We start from the raw sequence: 25,213 nt of genomic DNA, 5'->3' as shown, positions 1-25,213 counted from the left end.
TTGATTGGCTCCTAGAATCCTGCCATATATTGAAACACTTTGTTTTTGTTTTTCCAGTAGGCAAATTGCGGAAGCGCTGGATGAAGGAGAGCATCTCTGATGTTGGCTTGGGAATGCTGAGATCTGTTAAAGAATATGTGGACCCCAATAACATCTTTGGAAACAAAAACCTTTTATAAAGCCCTGCACAAATTATGTACTAAAAATTTAAAATTACTGTTAAAATTCCTCCATTTTCATTGTATTGATATCCCAGTAATCAAATATAACATACACTAAACTTTAAAAACTAGTAACTTACATTGATTTTTGCTACTCCCCCCTTCCCCCAATAAAGTATAAACATCACTGTTAACGTTTATGGACTTTTACTTAACAATGTTCCAACCTACTGGGCACAATGGTACCAACCAGGAAATGCAAATTTAGGGTTCCAAGTTGGGCTAGGCAGCAGAGCTGACAGTATTTTCAGTGTTGGATACTGCCAGATGTTTCTTACTTAAAGCATCCCCCGCAAGGAGGACAAAGACTGACAACAGTGTTTTCTACAGAAGCAGCTGCACAGCCCAGCCTCTTGCTAAACGAAAGCTGCTGAGAGACAGATGAGAGAACACCAAGGAGTACCTCCCTGTACTGGATTAAGTATGTAACAGACTTGTAACCCGCAAATACTTAGAGTACAAATGTAGACTTTCATCAAAAGAGAAAGTGTAAGTCAAACTACTAAAAATTCAGTAGTTTCTCACTGTAGTACTGCTGGAAAATCTTACACAATTGAGCTGTTCTGAGTTGTATTTGCATTGCTGGGATAATAATAAATTAATTGTAGGTCAGCCACTAAGTTTTGTACAATGGACGTTTCTCACTGTATGTTGAAAACAGGTTTGTAACAAAATTTTCTGTTCATCTGTACTTCAGTCCTAGTGTGTATGGGTTTTGTTCCCATTGTGTTTGTTTTGCACAGATGCAAAATACCTTTTTCAGTTATTCAAATGAAACTGCCCAGCACTGTCTTTTGAAACAGTCACAACAGTTTAATAAAACACTTAAATGGACAACCTACCGTCATCCTGGAAGTGAGATTTCCCCTTTAAGTTTTGTACAGTTTCCTATGGCCTTTATGAATCATTTATTTACTTCACAAGTAGCCACAATTTTAATTGTCCATTGAACTTTATGAAAATTAAATATTTTCTTGATCAATATCATGTGAAAGTAAGCATTTTTACATTGAAACTTGAATCTTAATCAGTAAAATAAAATATTTGTCAATACTCATGATCCATTTTTAAGGTGAGTTCTTTCTTAAAGCAAATTATCCAACTTTTTGATAATTAATGTATATGCATAAGATAGAAAAAAGGATACAGACTATCCTTTGAGAACACTGTCTCTAGTCAACTGCTTCACAGCTCTGTAGTGTCAGTTTGGACACCTTTTGTATCGGTAGTGCCCTTAATGAGGAGAAAATGATAAATTGCATTTTTGTTTTAAACTATTTTAGAATACTCTAATTAGCTTTCAGTTTTGGTAATATACCAAAAAGAGTATAAAATGCTTGAGAAAATACTGCAAATCAGACAACTCTGAACTTGTTCTAAGATTAATTTCAATGCTACAATTAAAATGATTCAAAAACATGGATACTCAAACCATGACTTTAAACTGCATGCTGTCAGATTAATTAAAGAAAACTTTTTTATGATCTTCAGGTCATAAGATAGAATGTTCATGTGATATTTTTAAGGCAGCTGGATTTATTTTGAATGGTCTTTATTTCACAACGTTTCAATATAAAAATCTATTATTTTTTCTTGTCCCTAGAGTTTGTATTTCAGCAGTAACCAAAACAGTAGGTGTAGTCTGTTTGTTGTAGGGAACTGAGCCTTGGCACTGTGGTTAAGTGTTCCTTAAGTACACAGAGGTGTCAGAGTCTGCACGAGGCGGTGCAGGGATGTCCTCACCTCAGCTGCTCACTGGTGCCTCCGTGGCCACAGCTGGTGTCTTGCTGATGGTGACTTGTGTCACTGCCCAGTGGAGACCTTTCTAGGAGCTGGGAAATATGAAGAGTGTTTATGTGCCTCAATGAATGTTTGTGTAATTATGAAGAATTAATTTTGAAGGAAAGCATGTGAAGAAGCTTTTTTGCAGAATGACAGCACAAAGAGTAGAACAAGTAGTCATAGCTTAGTAATACTGATCTCTTAAGATTTTGACTAAAGTACAACACAGCTCTACAATATCCTTCCCATTTTTTAATTTTCTGACTATGGTTTCCTCATCTTTTTTTGTATTGAAAGTACACAGGTAAAAACTCCTTATACTCTAACCTTTAAATAGCCACTGACTTCTGAAGTGATTTAAAATGTAGTAAATATTTTTACTCTAGGTCAGTTGTCCTATGGGAGGGTGAAATAACAGGCTACAAGGGTCCCAAAGCACCGTCACTGGATAGCTCTGAGGAAAAGATTAACTCCAAATATAATGAATATTGCTGTCTTCCTAAATACTATCTTATGAATTGGTCAGAGCTTAGTTGAAACTGCAGTTGTAACATATGTATTACTGTCTTTAATTTCACATTGCTAATGAAAATAGAAAGAAAGGTAAAATGCAAGTTCAGAAGACCTAGATAGAGATCATTCACCATTTAAACAAATTCTTGTTTTCTCCAATACTAGAGTCTTCCACCACTTTTCCTTCTGTACACTCTTTCTTCCTACAGACTTCACTTCCCGTAGCTGCAGCCTGTTCAGAGATGGAGTTTGATCCATGCAGATTAGAAGTGCTGATGCATAACACAACTTTTGCATTTGCTTGACTGTTTTGACCATATGTAAGTTACAAACAGTTTTAATTAAGCTTGTAATGACCTCCAATTACATGGCTTCTGCTCCCTTTGAAGGAGGAAAGGTGCAGAAAGTAACTGTGGCTTGACTGCAAAATATGTTTACATTAGAGAGATCTTCTATAAAAGTTTGGAGGGAAAAGAAACAAATCTATTAAAAGCTGATCCAGGATCTAAATCTTACAGTCAAAGAAAAACATGTTTTGATTTGACTTAGAGTATAATGATTAAGTTAGAGATGTCATCTTTGCCTTACAGCTGTGAACAGAGGCCAGGCCAAATACTTCCTCTGTAGCAATGTTAATTAACTGAAACCAATTTCAAAGGCAGGGATACATTAGCACTGAAATTCAGAAAACACAAATTGCTTCTCAGTCTTGGAAATGTGTGTTTATTGAGGTTGTAAGTTAATTTTCTGCAAATAAAGCCAAACAGTGTTTGTCATTTTAGTGTGAGATTAACTGTAAAGCTTCAGTTGTAATGTTAAGAGATTACAGAACCGTATATTATTAATAAAAAGAAAATCAGCCTAAACCAGTATGTGTTTTTTGTGATGAAACTGAACAACTATGTTCTACTAACTTGTCACGTTGCTTCTTTTTAATTTGGTGATGAACTCTTACCTAAGGAAAACTATTAGGAAAGCTTTGGCAGCTGCTGGGAGAGAAGAGACTGAATTTATAAATGTATGCTAATAGGAGCTCTGCTTTTGTGTCCCATGTAAAGCACCACAGGAAAGAGAATTTCAGGGAAGGAAGGGCACACCACCACCAGGCTGTTTGTTTCAGAATTTCACCTCTTTGGTGAGGGCAGGATGAGGATCGTGTCCAGCTACTATTTGAAAGTTCTTTCAATATAATGCAGAAGCAGACCTTGTCTCACTTAGCTTTCCCATATTTCAAAGCTGTGTTGTATTAAGCTGTTGCTATAGGTATATAATTTGCTGCTGCTGTGCTCATCTCTCATGTAAAACCTCCTCGTTACAGGTCCTGTCTGTTAAAGTTCTGCAGGCAGCAATGTATCACATGTGAGCAGGAGCAGTATTTCTCAGTTACCTGCATCATTGCTTATAAAGACTTTGTGCCTTTTAAACAAAACTGGCTGAAATCACACGTTGCTTTAAGGAAATGTTGCATTGTCTTGTGTTAGCACCATTATTCAGTCTTAACACATTGCACCTGTTAAAACATGCAAAAGTTGTAGTATGCAGGGGACATAAGAACAAATGATGTGGTTCACCACGTAGAACTGTGACAATTGCTCAATGTGATCCAATTTTTGTGTGTGTGTGTGCTTGTTCACAGGAAAGAGACTACCTCATCATCATTTTATTTGTGTTTTCCTTCTATTAACAGCATTAAAATACAGTATTTTTCCTTGGATCCAGTGAGTCCCAATCTGAAGGAGATTTTAGATGATGATATACATGTCTCAGGATGACAGCCAGACCCCATCAGTGTTCTCTTTGTTTGAAATACATAAATTTTATAAAAAGTTGGATCTGAATTCACAGCTGTGTAAATACCACAGGCTCACTGTTTATGGTTTTATAGTCCCAACACTGACTTTGAATTCCACATTACCTTTAGCATAAATTGATGTCTTTCCTTAGGCTCTCTATGGAGACCAGGATTGGCAGGTGGCTGCTTTTTTCAGTGTCAGCTTTAGGGTCTGCTTTGCTCAAAGGGCAGAGGGGTCAAAAATACTGCTCAAAGATGTTTGCTATGCTGTCTCTGAAAAACAGTAGTGCTGTTAGTTTGAAATTAAATATTCCATTTTAAAAATGGGGCTATGATATTTTAAATTGTACTCTTATTTGCAGTATTGAACAATACCAGTTGCATTAATGTGTACCTTCACTGAAATGCTGTGAAATGTTGCATTTATGAGTTTGTTTTTGCACTTTGGAAAAACAAAGCATTGATCTTTTCATGGGAAACTTTATGAATCTTTCATTTTGATACAGAATAAATCTAAATTTCAATTGACTTCATAATTTCCAGTATAACATTCATATCTGAGTAGCACTCTGCCTGTTCCCACCTTCATGGTAGTAGTAATGTAGCAGGATTGCCTCCCCCCAAAATGGGGACCATAGCAGCTTTTACAATAATGAACTTTTTGTAGTACTGTAAAGTATCATAGCAGCCTTCTAAAGGATAAAACAGAAATGTTGACCACAGCAGTGGGTTTGTGTTGCATGCTAAAAGACAATGGACAAAATTCAATGATGTGACTCTAATCATGTAAAGTTTAAGTTGATGCTTCTAAAACTTGAGATCAAATTAGGAAATAAGTGAAAAATGTTTTCGGTTTAAAAATGATACTTTAAACTCTATTTTTAAATTATGAAGAATGTACAATGATTGTCCCAACTCTGCTCTTCAATATCCTGTGGCTTGTCTGAGTGTGTCCGACTTCCCACAGTGCTTCTATATAGCAAAAGATAAGATGGATGGTCACCAGACAGGTCGTGATACAACTGCTCCCGTTTCAGGCTGCTGCAAGGGCTTGGCTCCGTTCCCGCGAGTGACAGGGACACTGAGCGTGTGGATATCCAGCACTGCCATTGCATCAATCACTGCTGGCTCAGCAACACGACACTCAAAGTATTTTAAAGACAAGCAATATCACTGATGTTATGTACTCAAACTAAGTTGGCAAGTACTGAAAACATAAAAGGGCAATTTGGTGAGTTCAGTTCTTGACTAGACTCAGTCCCGAGGCTGTGGCAGTAATGAGACGGTACAAACCCGCCGCTGACCTTCCTCCCCCGCAGCCCGTGGCAGCGGCAGCAGCAGCGTTTCCTGTCTCGCTCTGTTCCTGCCGCCGCAGAGCAGGAAATCCTGACTGCCCAGAGGCCAGGCTTAAAAACCTTTCTGAAACATGAAGTGACACACATGCTCACCGAGCAAATACATAGCAGCTGGGTAAATACATCTAGAGATGAGGCCATAAAAGCCGCTTATTAAGGAAAGTAAATCTGGCTAATGTTAGAAAGCAAGATGTGGGTGAGCTGAATGCAATACTTTGATAAGTGGGTAAACCGCAAGGCAAATTTACCTTCTTAGTACTGTTGCTTCTAGAAGTACAGGGCAACACTGTTCTTTCAGTCAAGTTTTTTTTTTTTAAGATTTTAATAAAAAATGAAGATTTTGGTTTTCTCTGTTCAGGATTGTAACTGTGTTATACGTAAATTCCCAGTTGTGTTCGGTTTTACAGGTTAGCACATTCTAGCGCAGAAAGATGAAGAATAGAAGCTGCTGGCTTCCTTGAAATGGCGTCAGAGCTCAGTTTATTCATGAAGAAGTGTCTCAAAGTTATGGATTGTGATTGGTAGCCTTCTCCTGAAGGGGTGAGATCCCTTTAAAGCACAGCATTAAAAACAGTCTGCGGAGAACAAAAAGAAGCTGTGAAAAGGGACTGGGGAGAGACAAGGGCAAAGAAAGATGTTGGAGGATGTCGCTGTAGCTTTACAAGGGCGGAGTACGTCCATGTTGTTACCCAGCACACGGCTGAGGGAGCCGGGTTTACTGTCTTGACCGAGGAGAATGATGACAGCTGCCCAAGGGGCAGTGGAGAAAGGCTCTCAAGAAGGTCCTTATTCCTGTGCAGTGCAGAGGTTTATCATCACACCCTGGAACACAGAGGCTGTCCCGCTGCAAAGCTTCAGCAGGCAGCACAGCCCAGCAGCACGCTGAATAAAAACTTCTTTGTACAACTTCACCTGGCTTTTGCATGACTTACTGCTATTGAAATCATGATCAGGAAGCAAAGAGAATCGCTAATGAGGAAAACAGAGCAAGGGCAGTGCAAGCCTGTGTCTTATGTGTATGGCTAAATTACAGTGAAATGAACATCTGGCAGCAACAGCCAGGCAGAAGGGAGCTGGTTGCTATAGAGAAATGATAAATTTCAAATGGTAACAAATCTGCTGCCTTGGTTACAATTTAGTACTTTTTAAGGCTGATGAGAGGGAATCACTATCTCTTCATTTGTAGACCTCTCTGCTGCTCTGCACACACGAATAAAACATAATGTTATTTCCTGTTCTTTTCAGTAGTTCATGTAAGACTGCCCTGCATATCAGGGTTCGAGTAGGTGTTTACAGCCGAGCCTTTGTGGGCTGCCTGCTCAGCCATGCTTCAGCGCTTTGGGTCCTTCCTCCTCACCTCTGTCACTGCGGGATTTACATCACTAAAACCAGAATTATCCTTGTCGCTGTTGCAGAAAGCATAGACTGATTCTCTCTTAATTTAAAAAAAAAAAAAAAAAAAAAAAAAGGGCTATAGGGTCCCTTTCATTTTCTTTTGTTTAAACTTTTGTTTCAAACCGTGTGTGCTGATATGGTACAGCTGTAGACCAGTCAGAGGAACGTTAAAAGCAGCTGTGAATAGTTGGGTAGGGAACCCTGTGAATGCCACATGAGCGATGAGTTAGCAATTGCAGGGACGCTGTAGCAATGAGCAAGACCGTCCCACCACTGGAGTTAAATGCACAGTCCCTGAGAGGGAAGAGGCTGAGCAGGTTTATGAACACAGGAACTGGTGTCCAGAAGCAATCATCCTTGCATCTCTTCCCCCCTGTGTGCAGAGCCGTGTGCTCTGAGCTGAATCCTGGCTTCTCACATCATAACCATGATGTTGTGCTTCCACTGCCAGCCTGAAGGGTGGGATTTGCTCGTGGTTTGCACATAAACTCTTCAGAAACAGGATGTTTGTGTGTGCTGACATCACAGGAAGGTGGCTGGGGAGCCACATGCCAAAGCAGTGGAGGTTTGCTGATCTCCTGCCGGGCTGGGCCGTGTGGGTGTTGGACACACGGAGTGCTTAGCTTCTCACAAGGGCTCTTCTCATTTTCTGCATCTGCAAACTCCTGCCATTTCATTCCAAATATACTATTCTTGTTCTGGCTGTGTGTATTCTCGTCCTGAGAGAGGCAGCTTTGTCCTGCACATGGTTTCCAGCCTGTGCGAGCCAATCTCACCTGCCTTGGTCATGGCAGGGGTCGCCTCGTGTGCCCCACTGCCCGTCCTGGCGCCCGGGGGACAGCCCTCCTGAGGGGAGGGTTAAACAGGGAGAAAGAGGGCCAAACCTGCTGCAGTTCGAAGGGCTCTTTGGCCAGTTCCGCCCGGTGTGTCCCATCCCTAATGCCAGCAGCAGGTCCCGCTGTGTCCTGGTGCCAGGCCCGGCGATTCCCGCCCAGGCCGCGGGCGCTGTGGGCGCTGTGCCCGCCGGGCCGTGTGAGGCCCCGAGCCGCGGCTCTCCCTCCGCAGGGCAGCGCTGCCCCCGGCCGGCCCCCCGCCCACAGGTGAGAGCACACCTTGTGGGGAGGCTGGTGATTGTTTTGCCTCCATGGGCGCGTACTGATAACCCCCCGGGGGCTGGGAAGCGCTGGCCGGAGCGGGCCGGGGCGCCTGGGGAAGGCCTGCGGCCCAGCAGGCTCGGAAGGGATGGCAAACAGCGAGGGCTGCCCTGCCCGTGCCAGGATGAAGCTGCATGAGGTTATCCCTCGGAGACGACTCCTGTTCCAGGGCTGGGCGAGCCGGGCGCTGCGGGGAGGGCGATGGGGGAGCCCTGAGCGCGCTGTGTGCCGTCCAGCCTCTCCGAGGCGCCTCCCGGGCATCTCTTGGGTTGGCTCGTGTTCCACATGTGTTGAGGCAGCGTTTAAATAAGAGACCTGTGAGTCCCCCGTGGCTTAAAGAGGCAATTTCACTTCTGTGCAGTTGTACTAGTTACTTGTGGTGATCATTCGGCAAGTGCCGTGTTTACAAGCAGCCGGCCCACACGTACCCAGCCCGGCTTTGCTCTGTGTGCTCACTGAGCAGCTGCTCGGCTGTGGAGCAAGGCGAGTAATTGATACTTGCCTTTGTGCTCCGAAATCACTTGGCAATTTTCTGTTAAAAGAAGCATAATCCAAATTTTGCTTGGTATGTCGAAGCTTCTGAAAGCAGGAGGCTTCCCTGGTGCTGCTGTGAGTCACTTGTGTGTTATGTATTCTGGGTTTGGCCTCTTGTCTGCCACTGCTGTTGACTTTGAAATGTGACTGCGAAATGTTGATGCATTTGTTTAACAGTTTCAGGTGTAAAAAATGGTTCAATTTTCATCTGCTACATTTTCAAAACAATACATATGAAAAAATGAAAGACAGAATCATTCCTCTGCAATGGAATTAACCACTGTATTACAGTGACTTGAGTATAACCTGACTGTAAAACTTCCCAGCTGCTCTAGCTCTTTTCCTGTCAGAAGGCTGGCCATAGAATAAATTAAGAGTACAGAACTGAAACCAAGATGTGAAATTAAACTTTTATTAAAGTAAATCAGGTCCTGGATTTATTTTAAAGAGTGAGGCAATAAAAGTGAACATATAAAAATTGCAATTTAAAATAATGTACATTCCTTTTATGTAATTTCTCTGTTTTCAATTTTATTGGTACAATGGAATTATATTTACTGAAGTTGCATACCAGTGTTTTTCCAACTGTGATGGTGGCTTGTGCGTTTGATGGCTTTCACTTTTGGGATGCCGTGGAGAAAGGAGGGGAACTACAGTGGAAAAGGGAAACCACAGAGAGCTCATTAAAGCCCCTTGGTCTGCCACCACCTGGCACCGATGCAATGTAGGGTAGCCCAGCAGTCTCCTGACTTTACCTCAGGGAAGGAAGCCTTGAACTGAGTGTCCCACACCTCCCAGGCCTCCCCAGCCCTCAGGAGGAGGCAGCTGCCTCAGTGTGGAATCTCCACCTCTGTCCTGCAGATGGGGGTGGCCCAGCCCGCTCCAGGTGTTCTGCACCAGGCACAGGGGCAAGAGGAGAAAAGGGACAACTGCATGGGCAAGGATGTTGTCTGCTGGCACTGGGGCTGTTTAACTATTAATTAATCAAACCTCCTTAGTTAAATGATGATAGTGTGCAGAGCAGTTTCACTGTACTTCAACAGCAATTGTAGTAGGAGTGATTTGAATTCTATTGAATTGCTTTACCTGTCGATATCATTGATGTGTGTTGCTTAACTTTACTGAAGGGGAAGTCATCCCTCTTGCTTCAGGACCTGCTGGGGTAAGGAGGGAGAACCCTCATTTCCTTTCTGGAGTCTTCTGAATGTATCATCTTTGCATTGAAGAAACTGTAATTCCTGTGAAAGAGCATTTCCCAGTGTGTTCTGTGAGGAAAGCTGGAGTGCAGGGAGGAGCAGGTGTGTAAGTGGGCAGGGTGCATCTCGTACCCAAAAAGGATGTTGTGTGTGCCATGGATGCAAGAGGAATCATCTGGGTGGAGTAGAAAAATTACTTCAGAAAAAGTCTTTAACTCTGTTTGGTTAATTTACTCATTCTCTGTCTCCACCCCATTTATTTGTGGGCTCAGTCCTGCAATTACCAAGTCCCTACAATTACCATTGTTTTTGAAGACTCACTAATTGTAATGGATTGAGCCCACACATCACAATCAATCTAAAAGGCTACTCTGCATCTATAGTGGTGCCATCCACAGGTGGCTAGCAAGGTTAGTCACCTCTTTCGTAGGTACAAGGGCTGCTTTCAAGCACAAAAATCAATTTTTCACTTCTTTGCAATTAAATATTGCCCTATTACTATGCCCTATTTAGTGCTAGTGAAGACTGCAAGAGCATTTTTTTGGTCTCAGATCAGATTTGCTCAATGTGGATATAACACTGCACTCTTCTGAGTTTGTTGTGCAGGTTACATCATTCTTCTTTGGATGATAGGAACATTGGGTGGATGTACAAAGGCAAGGTCATGCAGATGTTTCCATGCAGGACAACATCCTCCTTTGTTGTTGGTTCTTTTGGAATTTAATAAATTCAAAGAAAGCAATTTATCTGTTTTTGAGCAGTTTATAAAGCTGGAGAGAAATAGTTTAGGTTATTTCAACTGAACAAAAGATGAGATATGTAATAAAGTGTCCTGAGTAAGAACTGTCTACTCTGGAGCACTCAGGATTCATCAGCTGGAAAATGAACCTGTGTAGGCTCTTCTCCCCTCAGATCTGGGATAAACTGTGTACTTTGTGCTGCTCTTAGATCACACCAAGGTAGTTTACACAGAGACATTAACTCTGTATCAGTAAACTAGAGAATGAATTACAATGCAATTAATGCATTGCTGAAGATAATCCATCTTAATTCTATGTGTGGATAAAATGCTAAGTCATCTATTCTTGAGCTATTGCAAAGCCCAGTGCAAAAATCTCATGTTCCCCTCTGATATTTGAGAATAGGCAAGGTTTTTATTTTGATGACTGGATGCCACTCTTACTTGCCCATTGCCACTGCCCTTTGGCCCTTGTCCTTTGGAATGGGAGAGATGCAAAGGATTTGTGGGCTGCAATGCTGGGGAGAACAGAGGGGGCTAGAGCTCTTGAGGTTTCTCTGCTTTTACCGGTGTATTGCCATCTGGAAATCACTGAGGGAGCCTGTTAATTCAATTTTATTACTGTGTATTTTGAAGACTGTCAAAAAAGCTCAGGGCTTTGGCACAGGTCTTCATCTTAGTTTAGTCTAAATCAAAATAAATAATAAAATCCTCATGAAGATGTACAGGCACTGTGAGATACTTATCCAACCTGACACGATGAAAAAATAAACTAATAATGTTTTATAGGCTTATGAAAAAAATATTTACTTACCTCATATGACTATGCCAATAAAGTTTAAACAGATTAAAAACTAAGACAGACGCCAATGATCATACCCTATGAAAAAAAAAAAAAAAAAGAAGGAAAGGCAATTGTGTCAAATTTAAACTCACTAAATCTGATTTAAATATATTGATCTCTAAGCGTGACATACACTTGATTCTCTTATAAGACCAAGAAATTTTGGTATACGTTTGGTAAATCAAGTGAGACAGCTGAAGAAAAATTGTACAAATGTTCACTGGGTAAGATTTTGGACTGGAATATATGGTTTGGGAGTCTAACTGAGCTTGAAATTAGGCTATTTTGGGTTGTGCAGTTCTGTTTGTAAAGGTGCATCTGAGCTGGCAGTGGCTGTTAGGGAGAGCTCTGCAGGGACACGGGGCACTCACAAAGTCAGCACGTGAACCCAGCTGCCCTAGTGAGCACAGCAACATTGATTGAAGTGTTCAAGTGTTCCAAGGGTTTGCCCAGGAAGTATAAATGTCCAGGAAAATTGGGGGACATCAGCAAACTCTCTACCTGGCACAGTATTACAGAATTACAGAATCAATTAGGTTGGAAAAGAAAAGACCTCTGAGATTGAGTCCAACCTATGACCAACCACCACTCTGTTAACTACACCATGGCACTGAGTGCATGTCCAGTCTTTCTTAAACACCTCCAGGGACAGTGACTTCATCACCTTCCTGGGCAGCCCATTCCAATATCCAACCACCTTTTCTGTGAAGAATTTCTTGCTCATGTCCAGCCTAAACCTCACACAGCTGAGGCCTATGTCCTGTTGCTGTCTGCCTGGGAGAAGAGCCTGACCCCCCCCAGCTCCAACCTCCTTCCAGGGAGGAGAGAGTGGTAAGGTCATCCCTGAGCCTCCTTCAGGCTAAGGAACCCCAACTCCCTCAGCTGCTCCTCACAGGACTTGTGTTCCACATCCTTCACTAGCTTTGTTGCCTTTCTCTGGACAAAGTCACAAGGTCCATGCTGCCAGAAACAGCCAGTTTGGGTTGTGTATGTATTCCTTAGATGGGAAGTTCTTTTGGCACAGAGTTGCACTTCTGCTGTGATTTGTATCCCTTGCTAAAAAACAAACTGGTCGCTCTGAGACTAGAAAGCTTTGGGATCAAAATGTACCTTGTGGATAGCTTCACAATGAAAACACATTTCTGAGGCAGAAATTCCCCCCCCCCACCCCACCCCCTTTTTTTCATTTTAATTCAGACCAGCAAACCAGCTTGTAAAACAATGTGTAAAGAATAGCCTACCATTTCTACCCATGGGAGATCTGTAGCTGGATTTTATTCTTTTTGAAATCAGATTTGAAAATATCTAAGCAGCCATGAGTGTGATGGAGATTAACTGCTATGCAGAATGTCTGCTTTCAGAGAAGAGTGCTGACCACAGCTCAGCAAGAATAAAAGGTGTGAGCTCTGTTGTGTGACACAAATCTATTGTGAAAAGACTGTCAGTGCTTATGCCTTACTGCTGTTTATTTTTTTAACCTCTTTTCTTTCCTTAGAAACAAAGACACAAATGATATACCCCAGAATCACAATATACACCAACATTCTTCAAACCAATACATTGTCTGAGAGTGTCTGGAGTAGAGTCCTGCTTGGTGGGCTCTGGGCCACTCCTGTGGGTCCATACAGTGGTGGTGCAGGGTGGCACAAGAGCCTCTCAGTCCTCCCTCTCCTTCACATGCATGTTTCTATTTTCTAATGCACACCCTGGACTAAAGTGGGTATTTCTGGTCCCTTTCTCAGGTATGCCCTCTCCTGCAAGTGCTACATGACTGTGTAGCTTGGCGTGTTTGCTTCCTGAGCTGCTTTCAGAAAAGCTCCAACTTTTTTATCAATTGGAGCTACAGGAAAAGCTGTCTCAAGGCTCACTGGCAGAGCAAGCAAGCCCATTCCCTCATACTGGAGCTCAGCACTCCTGGAGCTCAGTCAGGGGACTGATAAAGCTGCAGCTGTCTCCTACCAGCCATGCTGGAATGACATAATGGATGAGTAGGTCTCTTTTCTCTGTCTTCTCCAGTGCTGGTCAAAAGCAGTCTGAAAATACAGTAAATCTTTATTTAACTCTAGCTCAAAGATCATCTTATGACTTCAGAGAAATTTTGGTGCCACTTAAAGCCAGGTGGTGCAGGTTTGATTGCTGAGAGGAAAGATGTTGGACAACTGCATAATGGATTATTTACTCAGAGTTGATGGACTTCTTTGGTCTTAAAGTGTTTGCTATTGCCACCATGCAGCAAAGATTAGTCAAATGTTATTTCAGTTTTCTGAAATGGGTTTAAGGTGCTTAAGATTAACACAAAAGTTTTAAAGACAATTAGCAAGCTGCTTTTTTTGATTTTGTTGTTTGGGTTTTTTTAATAAATGCATTTCAAAGTCCTTATCTTTTTTTCCGCATTACTTGCCTACTATATAGCAATTATAATGTCATAGGAAAAACTCAGCAACCTGATCACTGCCTATGCCAATGTACCCTAGAAAAGTGGCAGCTTTGGCTGGCAAGCTTCAGTCAGTTCTGTTACAGAGGCTGTTGTGATCAGGAGGAGCTCTAGTCAGACAAGAAGAATCCCAGTTCATTTAACCTTTGGGCTTTCTGGAGGCATAACAACAGTATTTATTACTGCTTTTTGTTTTTAATAGCCTTACTAAAGGCCAGCAGCTCCTCAGATGTTTGGTGGGCCCCTAGCCCAGTTGTGAGTAATGAACTGTCCCTGACAAACTCTGATGTGAATTGAGCCCACACAGGGCAGTTTGCTATAAACAGAAATTCACTGGCTCCCCTTTTGACAGGTATCTTTATCTCTCTCACAGACTCAGCCAAAGGATCTGCTCCAAAGATCCCAAACTCCAAGACATTCAAAGTCTTTGTACAAACATTGCAGTTCAGGGCCATCTTTTAATCACTGGCTGAGGGAAGAATTAGAGGTCCAACCAAGATGCAAGGCTGCCACATTGTGAAGGGATGATGATGGAAAAAACTTGGGGAAAGACTTCACTTGAAAAGAAGAACTAGCCTGTTGTGTTCCCCTCTCCCTAGTGACAAGAGGATGTCACCTCACGAGGAGTCCTTCAGTTTCACCACAGTCACTTCTAGGTTTGTTCTCCTGGTCACTCCCACACTGTGGTCTCACTGCCAACAAGGCACACAGCCCCCAGGAGGAGATCTCATGTCGTGGGATATTTCCCTTCTCATACAAAAGCATAGGTCCAAGTTGTGAAGCTATAGTAATAATAAGTGGCTCTGAATCAAGGACTATCCATGAGTTTTTCCAGATTGACCATTCCAAAATTTTGTGATGTTTTCCCTTCTTCATATTACATCCCCTTTTTTGAAATAATTGAGTTCTATTAGCTATTCTGATTTACCTTTTGGTAGTTTGCTGAGCTTAGATAGGTTTTCATGTTGCTTTATAGAAAACCATAATTCTTTCTGTGGGTACTGGGTTACAATTACATGGCATTAATAGGCCCTGGCAGAGCAATCCTGTGCCCTGGAGCACCTTAATGTTTGCTTTGGGGCTTTGCTTCATTCTCTCTACAATACAGCTTGAATATGTGTTCATTTGTTGTTCTGTTTCATGTGTCCCGTTGTTTTTGCTGGCTTTTCTGCTTTGCCAGGCTGAGAAGTTTAGCAGGACTTCTTCCATGCAGAAGTGCAGCTGTGTGGAGTCTTGAGGCAGCATTGCCAGGGGTTTGCTGATAAATGCTGTGTTCCATTAGGGTATGGGCAGAGTCGTTCTGATCCTAACTTGGTTGTATGTTTGAATTATTAATGCCAATAAAATTGTAATATTTCTTTTTTCCTTCTTGGGCTTCTTCTGTTCATTGTAAGGATTTGCTCAAAAATTAATGTACTTGGAGTGTCCATACATTTGCACCTTGTTCTGATCTTCATTGTAACTTTCTGTGATCTATGGCCCCAGCACAAGGAACTGGCAAGGAAGTGTCTGAAATTGTGATTTGGCTGCAGATACTGTTTTAGAGTCCCGTCTCGCTATTAATCTGCGTTACAGACAAAAGGCCCGACCAGTGCAATTCTCCTGAGCTTCAATTCAGTGGCCCAAAATACATGCCAGCTGAGAATTTGGTCTGAAGTCTTATTTATAACTGAGATAAAATTTACAGAGAGAGATAATACCTTTTATTAGATCCCCTTGGTTTATTTTGGATGGAGTGCAGGGAACATGGGAAACAGAATTTTTGGGCATGCAAGACTCTTTTTGGGGAGAAATATCTTTAATATCCTCATCTTCTGAGGATGCCATGGAAATTGTTATAAAAGTCTATTCACAGCTAATAGGTGCATGAAAAACATGTGAATAATGATGAAGCACTGAGCTGTCTCTCTTAGGTCCTGCACTCTTCCCTGCACTGAGCCCTCCTCTTTTGTCACAGCTGTCTGACCTGGGGAGAAGAAGACTTGTGGTCATTTCTCCTCAGATCTGACACTGCCCTGTGCAGCTGACCCTATTTCTTCCTCGAGCTGATCTGTTTGTTAGGGTTGGTGTGGTAACTGGCTGTGCTTCCCTGGGAGTGGTGCTTCTCCCTTCCCTTGAAAGAAGGGAGCACACAAAATTATCTCACTGGGTTTACATAGATGGGCAGGGACTTCACCCTCTCCACCAGGTCCTAGGACAAGTCCTAGGACACGTCCAGCACTGCTCTCTGCATCTCACAACTAATCAGATGCAATTAGAAAATAATAATTTGGATGTACTCTTGGAACTATTAACCCAAGACCTCTTCAAAAGGGGCTTGAAAATAAGATAGGCAAGACTGTTAGAATGAGTGGGCAGTGCCAGGTCCCCCTCTGAGGTGTGGGTTCAGCAGTAGTGGCACCACAGAGAGTTGTCCCTCAGGACACAGTGAGGTGAGGGCTGCTGTCTGTTTTCTCCAGGCAGCCAGGGCTGCCAGGACAGCGTGTGTGAACCCCAGGTGTTGGTGTCTGATTTTGGCTGCCAGTACAACTGGCATGACAGAGCCCCATGAAGCAGAGATGGCAACAATGCCTTTCAATGCTTGTGTGCACCAAGTGTTCAGAGTCCCATATATAAAGCAGGAATTCCATTATCAAGCAAGAAAACCACTTCCTCAGTTTCCCTAGGAGTGAGTGAAATAATGCTTTTCCAGCAATGCTCATCAGCCACTGCCAGCAGGTGTCCCAGCTGTGCTTCTCTACTGAAGATTTACCACTTGGTCTGTCAGCATGTACACATCCCACCTTCTTCGTGTTTTCTGACACCTGGTGTGGTTTGCTGCAGAGGCCATGCCTAGATTTCTTTGCTGAACTAGTCGAGAATGTAATAAGTGAAATGATGGAGGGAGCTCAGACTTAAACGCGGGGGGTACAGGGTATAGCAGGAAAATAAATCTTTGTCTCCCCCTTCCTGGCCAGATGCACTGTAAGCCTGACAGACTTATGATTTTATATGGAGGGCAACATATGCTACAGCTTTTATTTCTCTAACCATTAATCAAAAGGTATTTTGTATAAACAATGTAATTGCCAGCTCTGGCCAGCGTGGGTGGGCTGAGAGAAAGGCTTTGCAGTCACAGATAATCCTCGCCAGACACTGGCCCTGGTAGCCAGCAGCAGCTGTACGGACCATACGCCAGCGTGGGTAGGTGTGTGGGGCTGCACACCAGGCTCCAGGCAGAGCTGCCTTTCCAGCTAGCCTAGAGAAATGCTGCTAAAGACTGAGAGTAGTGGTGTTTCAGCAGAGACAAACCCTTTTGCATGAGTCTGGGCTCTTTGTCTTCATGGACTTTAGCCTGGGTTATGTCTGTTCATTTCCTTATGATACCAAACCTGTGGTTTTTGTTTTCTTAGTGGCGCCAAAGAATGTAAAACTGCAGAGAAGACAGCCCAGCACACATGAGCAGGCAGTGTCTTGCCCACAACCCAAAATAGGACAGGAAACTGGGTCCCTTGTTGCAGGGGATGGGGGTGACATGAGCCCAGTCCTGGATGTGGAGGCAGGTGTGATGTTCTGGCAGTGAAGTGCCTACAGGCAGTGAGCTGGAGGGGAAATGGTGGATTGGAAGCCTTTCCATAGACCGTCTGAAAACCAAGCCACAGTTACTTTCTACCTCATGTAAGTCTGTGAGAGAGGAAGAGCCACATGGGACCATGCTGCTGCAATAATACTTGAGCACCTTTTTTTGGAGGCTGTTGTGTTTTCAGGCTCTGCAAGGGTGCCTGCTGTGAGTAGACTGTGCATGGACAGCTTCTGGGGAGTTGGCAGGAGAGGACAGCAAAGCTTCACAGCATCAAAGTTATTTATTGAAAGGAAAACATTTTATTGTCCAGTTTTATGCCACTATTTGGTGCCATAGTAATTTATCTCAAAGGACTGTTTCCAGGCTACTGATGCCAGGTGATGTGAAGCTCCAGCTAGGCCAGAACTCTGGTGCCAAGGTGGTTTTGAACAGCAGCCAGTGAGAGCAAGAAGTGCCAGGATGATAATAAAACACTTCTTCTTAAGGCACTCCCAGGTATTAACAATCTACTTTAAATTTAAGTATTCTGACGGTACTGTAAGGGTTATTTCTAGACTTCTAGGGTAGATTTACCAAAGAGCATATGCTCTGGGTCTCTCCTAGAAATACTCATTGATGAATTTAAAATACTAGACTTACAATAGGATTAATAACATCTGTATGACAGCAACAAAATCATGCATCCTTGTTATTGATATCTTCATCTGTTGGGAAGGATCCCATCAGCTACAGATTATCTCTTGACTCCTATAGTTACCAAAAGCTCATCAGCGGCAAACGAGGCTAATGTGGAGTGTGAAGGAATACACCATTGGGTCGGCAGTCCTCCCCCTGCCTGCTTCCAGCTGTTATACAGTGTTAGTCTGGTATGGGAGTGACAGTTCATTTAATTTCCCCAGGAATCATCAGAAAAACGGGACAAAGAGAAATTAATTCAGCCATAGAGACTGTCAAAAAGAGTTAATAGTATACTGAGAGAGATTGGCACCAAGTAGCAAATTTCAGAGCCACATCTTGACACCTGAAAACTCGAGAAGATTACTAAATCTGGAGATTTGATTTAGCCAGTTCTAGAAGTACTTTAAAACTTGCATAGAAGGGAGCCTTGCATTCCTCACCATCTTAACATTTAGTGCTGGTTACTTTGTAGAGAAAGCAGGTTTATATTTTGCTGGTTGTGGAGTGACTGATTTGCTGAACATCTGAAGACAGAATTTCTATAACAAATTGTTGGATCGATGATCTAACACATGAGTATGTTGTTACTGACATCGTGTGATGATTCAAAGGCAACAAAAACATCTTGCTGTGCCATCTCTTAGGAATTAATTTCTTCCTGACACTTCCAGTGCTCATCTTATACCATGAAGCATGAGATTTGATTACTGATACTTTAGCATGCATAACTACAAAGGTTGTTAGTTTTAATGGAGTGGACAGCGTGTCTCATGAGAGGTATAAACGCATCGTGTGCCTTTGAAATACGACTGTAATGATTTGGCTTATTCCAATACAGAGGACTTTGCTCAATTTGATTAGCTGATGAAAACACAGCATTGCTCAACAAATCAGCAGGATTCATAGTTAACATTTTTCATGAAGTCTTACTGTAAGATAGGTAGTTTTCCTTTCAGTAATACGTCTGTCTTGAGTAGCAGCAATTTCTGCTGAGAATGTCAGGCTTGGGAGCAGCAGTATGGAGCTGGATGTACCAGAAATGACAGTTTTGTATATCTTCAAGGGAGAATTGGAATGACAGAGCTCTATGATTTGGAGTGATCCATTATTAAGTAATGAATTCTCTATCACTCCTTTTGGCCCTCCCTTCCATGGTGGTATTTTTGGCCAACTAGCTTGCGTATCAGGACTGGTCTTCCACAATCATTTTCTTATGCAATTTATAGCTGCTTCCTCAAAAGGCAGTGCTAATTGAATTCAGTTTTTGATGTTTATGTGTTTCAGAAGTAGCAGCATGCTAGGATTTCACATGCTGCCTCAGGAATTTTCTAGTTTGCATCCGTGTATTGTACAACTGCTCTGTCTCAGTTTAAGCAACAGTGAGCAGGGATTGACTAATGAGCAGCTTCCTTCAGCTTGCTGCATCCTGGCATCAAGTTTTAAACTGTGGTTGACTTTAGTTACCAGCTGTAAGGGCAGTCAGTCAAGCAGGAATGATGTTGTTGACATCTCCTTGACGCAACTCTTTAAATGTAAATAGAGTTGCAACAGTTGATCTTCAAGCCAGTTTTGTTATGACAGTGCCCTTTGGCAGATATCTCCTCTGGAGATAAAACCCACCTGGAGGGGAGACTTAATCTGAGCTCAAAGGCTGCAAAGGTGTAACCTACTTCTGGCTGGTTTTAAAAAATTTAATTCTGAATTTTTATATGAAATAAAAGAGCTAGAATAACTCCAGAATGGACTAGAAGTACAAGCTAAACTTCTTTTCTGATACTGTTCATGAATTATTTCAGAGCACAGACTTTGTGGGATTTGCTGTTGAGCTGTACTCTCTACATGGAGTGACAGTAAAGGTGAGGACTCCTGTCACCTTTGGTCCCACACCTGGCTCTGTAGTTTGATTCCCCAGAGTGATCAATTTGAGGCAATTCACAGCCTGAGTGCTGGATTCCTGAGTGCTGGATTTACACCCTATCTGCTGTGCCCTACACATAAAGCATCCTGCTGTTAAAGATAATATTCTCATTGATCTTCAACATAAGGGAAAATCCTTTAACATTTGGGTTAATTCTGAGTCCAGAGGGATTTATTTCTCTTTTGGCTCCTAGACAAATGATCCAAATGGGAAAATCCTACAGAGTCCTCTCCTGTCTGCTCTGATTTCAGCCACGACTTTAAAGCCAGCCATGGTATTTGCAATTCATGGGACCTTTTTCAAGCCCTCTCTTTTGCCTGGCACATCTTCAAAATCTTGGAGTACTCGAATAGATGAAGTTATTGAGAAAAAAATCCCCCTCTGCTCGGTTTTGCTTGCTTTTATCACTGGGTCAGGTAGCAAGGAAAGAAGCTGATGGCCTACAGCTGGACCTTCCTTTTCAGAGCTGAATGTGTGAAGGCCCAGTTGTGCTCTCCACCACCAAGATTTTTGGACCTTCAATTTCAGAGAAACTGAATTGAATTTCCAAGCTGCCTACTCTTAATTATGTAATTTTAAGGGATAGTTTTCTTCTCTCTCTTCCCACCCTCTCACTTCTTTTTGATGGCTTTCCTGTTTAGTACTTCTTGAATCCAGTCCCCACTTTTATAGATCCCAGGGGAATGTTTTACCCACGTCTGCCTACCCACACCAGCCTTTGATTTTTACAGAGACCTGTAGCAGTGCCTGCATTTACAGTATAGCAAACGGAATTAAAAACCAAATTGAATCACACCTTTTGGCCACCTCAGTCCAAATGCTGCAAACATGAGGACCATAAGTTATTATGCAGAAACCTTTATTTTCTTCAGCTATTCAGAACAAATGTTCTGTGTCTGTTTCACCTTTTCCTCATTTTGCCTAATTTGAAATTCGAGCAACAATGGACACAGAGCATGCCTGGCTGCCTATGTCTGGCAGGATTTCGATCATCTGTGAATTCACATTGCTTTTCTAATACTGCTGATAAGTGATTACTTTTATTTCTAGACCATCTAGGAAATACAGAAGATGCATTAAACAGTATGATCAATGCAATGACCAAGCTTACACTGACATGAATTTACCCATAAACTAATGTTACCAGATCTGTACAGAGAATTAGGAAAAGCAGAAATGTAAGATGTCGTCTAACTAGGTTTCTTTTCCAGACTGGGTGTTGAGATCAGGTTATCTAAAGTAGGTGAGGAGTGAGTGGTGTGATGCTTCACTACTTACAATGACATTCTGGAGACTTCTTTTAGTTGATTTTTAGTGTTCAGTGGATTGTCCATTGATGAGCCCTGTTCTTTACTCTTGAAAGGAGACTTGTGTGCTTCTGGACCACCAGAGCAGTACTGGATGGCAATTATTCTCTCCTGGATAGAAGTGCTGTTGGGAGAGTACTAATATGAATCATGTCACCCTAATACGAATCATCATCACTCAAACCTTTCCAGTTCACACCAGTAAACGTGCTCATAGTTATTATGGCAGCACTAACAACCACAGGGGAGAGACCCTACCTTTTTGTGCCAGAGCAGTTTTATAAAACCCTGCCTCTCTGCCTGCACCCATGTGGTTTAGTGCTTCAGTTTTATTAACCACTCTTTTGACAGCTTCTCAGCCTAGCCATGGGTAAGGCTGCAGCTGCAGTAGGTGTTACTGAAATTCTCCCCAGTGCAAAGAAATTGTGTAGCAAATCTGCTGCCTCCTTACTACAAAAAGCTGTTTCAAATCCCTGGTAAAAAATCAGCCAGCTGATTTGCTAAAAGGATTTCTAGTTATTTAAGTTCATGTCTTTCATTATTGGTTGTTCATAATCACTCTCAGCCTTCCAAAATTTCATGCCCCAACATTGTATTTGTTCTAGTTCATATTCCCTTTCTATTTGCTTCAGTTGAGTTGAAGTTGAATTTTTTTTTTTTTTTGAGGGGCACCTGTTTGGCTTGAACAATATCTTGCAATTTAACCATTTTATTGCTTTCCCCCATACTTTCCTGCCTCCTCTCCCTAAGAACACCTCTTTTTTGTGCTCTCCATGATCACAAACAAGTTTCTTAAATAGCTTCCTTGCTGAGTCTAAAGATTTTAATTTCCTTGCTTTAAAGCTTTTTTAGTATCTACTGCACTTAAGCATGAAGTTTCTCTTCTGTGGGCTTGTCGATGTGACTCCTCCCTGTGATGCTGAGTTACAGGGTGGCTTTAGACACAAAGGGCAGGTCCTCCCCGACCTCCTCCTGATCTCCTCTTTCTTCAGCTCCAGCCTCGCCCAGTGCTTGGATTAAGGAATCTGATGGGAAACTGCCTACAGGGGTAAAGGAAAAAAAAAAAAAAAAAAAAAAAAAAAAAAAAAAAAAAAAAAAAAAAAAAATGTTACCCTCATCCCCAGCAGCTGGTGTGGGACTCAAAGTAGTTCAGTGTTTCTTGCCAGACTCCTCAGACAGAGCCGTGTTTGGTTTCAGGTCCTGCCTCTACCTGGATGCTGCTACAAGGTGAATGAAAAGCTGTGGGATCTCCTGATGTATTTGGGAGCAGAACAAAACCTGTTCAGCCAAAATCCTTATTCCTCTGTAAGAGCTGCAGGCTGACTGTTGGTCTGAGGAGAACTGGAAGGTCTTGGAATAGAAAATTCTTTGAAAAACCCTGAGCTGGCAGGAGGGACTGCAAATCTGTCTGCAGGGATCCTGACACTAATTACCTGCAGCCCACCCAAATCATAGTGTGCATTTATGGGAGCACAGCAAGCCAGGTGTGAGGATGGCTCTGATTAATAAAATCACAAGAGGTCTCCATAGTTTTGCAGGCAGACTAATTTGGATCAGAAGATCTGGAAACAACAGAAATGTGATGTGCACTAACACATTGTTTTTATTTTCCATTGGTGCTTTTCAATTTTTCTTACTACTAGGCTGTAAGCGATAATGCTCCAGGGAAAAGCCAAATGCGTATTTTAAATCTCCTTTTGCATTATTCTTACACCTCAATTTATTTTTTTTTTCCTCTGGATTGGGATTGCACTGAAATAAACTACCTCTAAATCAAAATAACTGGGCACCAGTAACTTCCTGAAAGAATTTTACAGAGCTTGATATTACCAGGCAAAGATGCTACCCTAAGACCCTGTGAGTCCGTACTGACCCTGGACACTCATGGGCAGCTGTCTCTCTGGCTCCTGGCTGCCCATGAAGGCTACTGGGATCAAGAGAGGCATTTTCTCAGCTGGTGCCTTGTGCACTGTCCCTTCTCCCTTTATGTGCATCCCTTGGTGAGCTCAATGCAGCAGAGGCTGTTCCAATCCCGTAAGTAGCAGCATGAAGACTCAGTGATATTAGGGACCCATAGGGACCCTCCCTTACTGCTCTGGAGTGGGCATTTCTCTTTTGTCACCAGGCTTGGTGACTCCACCCAGCCGCAACTCAGGAATGAAATTCAAGTGGTGACAGCTGAGGAGTGGATAACTAGTGTCAGGAGAAACTATTTTGGAGGGAAAAGCTGTGGGTGGATTTTGTATTTGTCCAAGACTAGCTCAGTCTTGAAGGCGTGTAAGAATTCAGGTGGGGTTGCCTGAGTTGGTGGTGGTGTGCTGCTGGGTTTGGCTGAGTTTCACTGGTGTCAAAGAAGTCAGCAGGGACTAACAGAGTGGGAAAAAGCCACTTTGGAGTATGTGCATCCTCATGGAAGAGTTTTATTTTGATCCTTTCAAGCCCTCATTCTGCATGCTTCTGGTGTTTAGGGAATAGTAAGAACTGATACTTAGAGGTAAAGCATGCACATATAACGTGGCAGAAGGAGGACAGTGGATTCCTCTCCTCATATTGCCAAGAGACTCTTGGTGGAAAAGAACAAATCTAAGTCCAGAAAATGCAGGAAATTTATAAATTTGGGAGTGTGGCGGTAAAATCTAAACAAAGGTACATATTTCTCAGGTTTTAAGGCAGCTCTTTTCTAGAGTTCAAGTTCTTCCTGTCAAGGACTGAATGAAGAAAACAGATGTCAGAGCTTTGCAGACTTGAATCCAAATTGTGCAGTTCCAGATTGGCCTCATTTTCCTTCTCTCTGCACTGTTATCTTGGAAGTATCTAGCTCTATTTTTTAGTTCTCAGTTTATTTTTTTGCCATTTTCTAATGCCAGAGCACAAATTTTTAACCTTAAACAATTTTTTATAATCAGGTTCCAAACCCCTCAAACAAGTTATTTGATTGAAAGTACTGCTAGGACTGGATCTGTGCTAGCAGGGGCTGCAATGATGCGTAAGAGCACTGAGTGCTGTGACTGGTGTCTATTACTACCCAAAGGGAATCCAGAGTGTAGAACCTTAGCAACTGACAATTTCCCCATGGATAATGGATCCTTACTTACTAGAAGGATCCCTTAACCATTCCTACAAGATAAGTCACAGAAAATAAATTACAGGTTTTTGTAATGACTGTTTATCATTGCAGCAGTGATGGCCAGTCTGGACAAGTAATGAGTTTAGGTGACTCCCTACTTTAGTTACATTCCTGTGCCTTAAGAGTTGATTTAATTGAACTGCTGTGTTTTTATTACCAAACTTTCCTGGCTTCAGCATGATACGAGGCAGTTCACAGACTAGGGGAGCATGAAGCAACTTAAATTGTTTCAGATTCCCATCCGCTGTTCCTCCTCCTCCACCCAGTCTCTCCAGAGGTGCCTCTGGGTCGAAGTTGAATTGAAAAGTCATTTAACATAAATACTTTAGCATGCCTTGGTCCCCCAGGTACAGTGGGCAGAGTACCAAACTTCCAGGCATTTTCAGAACATCCTGAGGATGGTGTGCCATAGCAACGGAGCTGCTGGCTGCAGTCTTGGCTCGCATGCTTTCCTTCAGCAACACTGGAATTCCTCCGGCACTTTAAACAAGAACAGACGCTGTTCTCTAGGCTTTCTTCCATAAATACAGACAAACTGGGTCAAACTCTTTCCTCAGTTGCACTGAAGTAAATCAGAAGTAACTCCACTGACAGCCACGAACATTGCAGTGAAGTTACACAGGCAGAGGGCAGAATTCAGACTACTCTTCTTGCCTGTGTAT

General features: G+C 42.4%; 1 protein-coding gene across 1 annotated transcript in view; it reads left to right on the top strand.

Moving 5' to 3' along the window:
* Positions 1 to 3,372, top strand: part of AGPS (alkylglycerone phosphate synthase) — a gene marked incomplete at its 5' end in the record, with an annotated part of 51,813 nt that extends 48,441 nt beyond the window's left edge. The window contains one exon of the mRNA XM_083864822.1: positions 58 to 3,372. Coding sequence (XP_083720948.1) covers positions 58 to 179 — 122 coding nt within the window. The 3' untranslated portion in view covers positions 180 to 3,372. The remainder of the gene's footprint in view (positions 1 to 57) is intronic.
* Between the last annotated feature and the right edge of the window lie 21,841 nt (positions 3,373 to 25,213).

The sequence above is a fragment of the Zosterops lateralis genome, assembly GCF_965231275.1.
Source record: "Zosterops lateralis genome assembly, chromosome: 7".
NCBI classification, from domain to species: domain Eukaryota; kingdom Metazoa; phylum Chordata; class Aves; order Passeriformes; family Zosteropidae; genus Zosterops; species Zosterops lateralis.
Note: the sequence above shows the minus strand (reverse complement) of the source record. Positions and strands in the feature narration are given on the sequence as shown.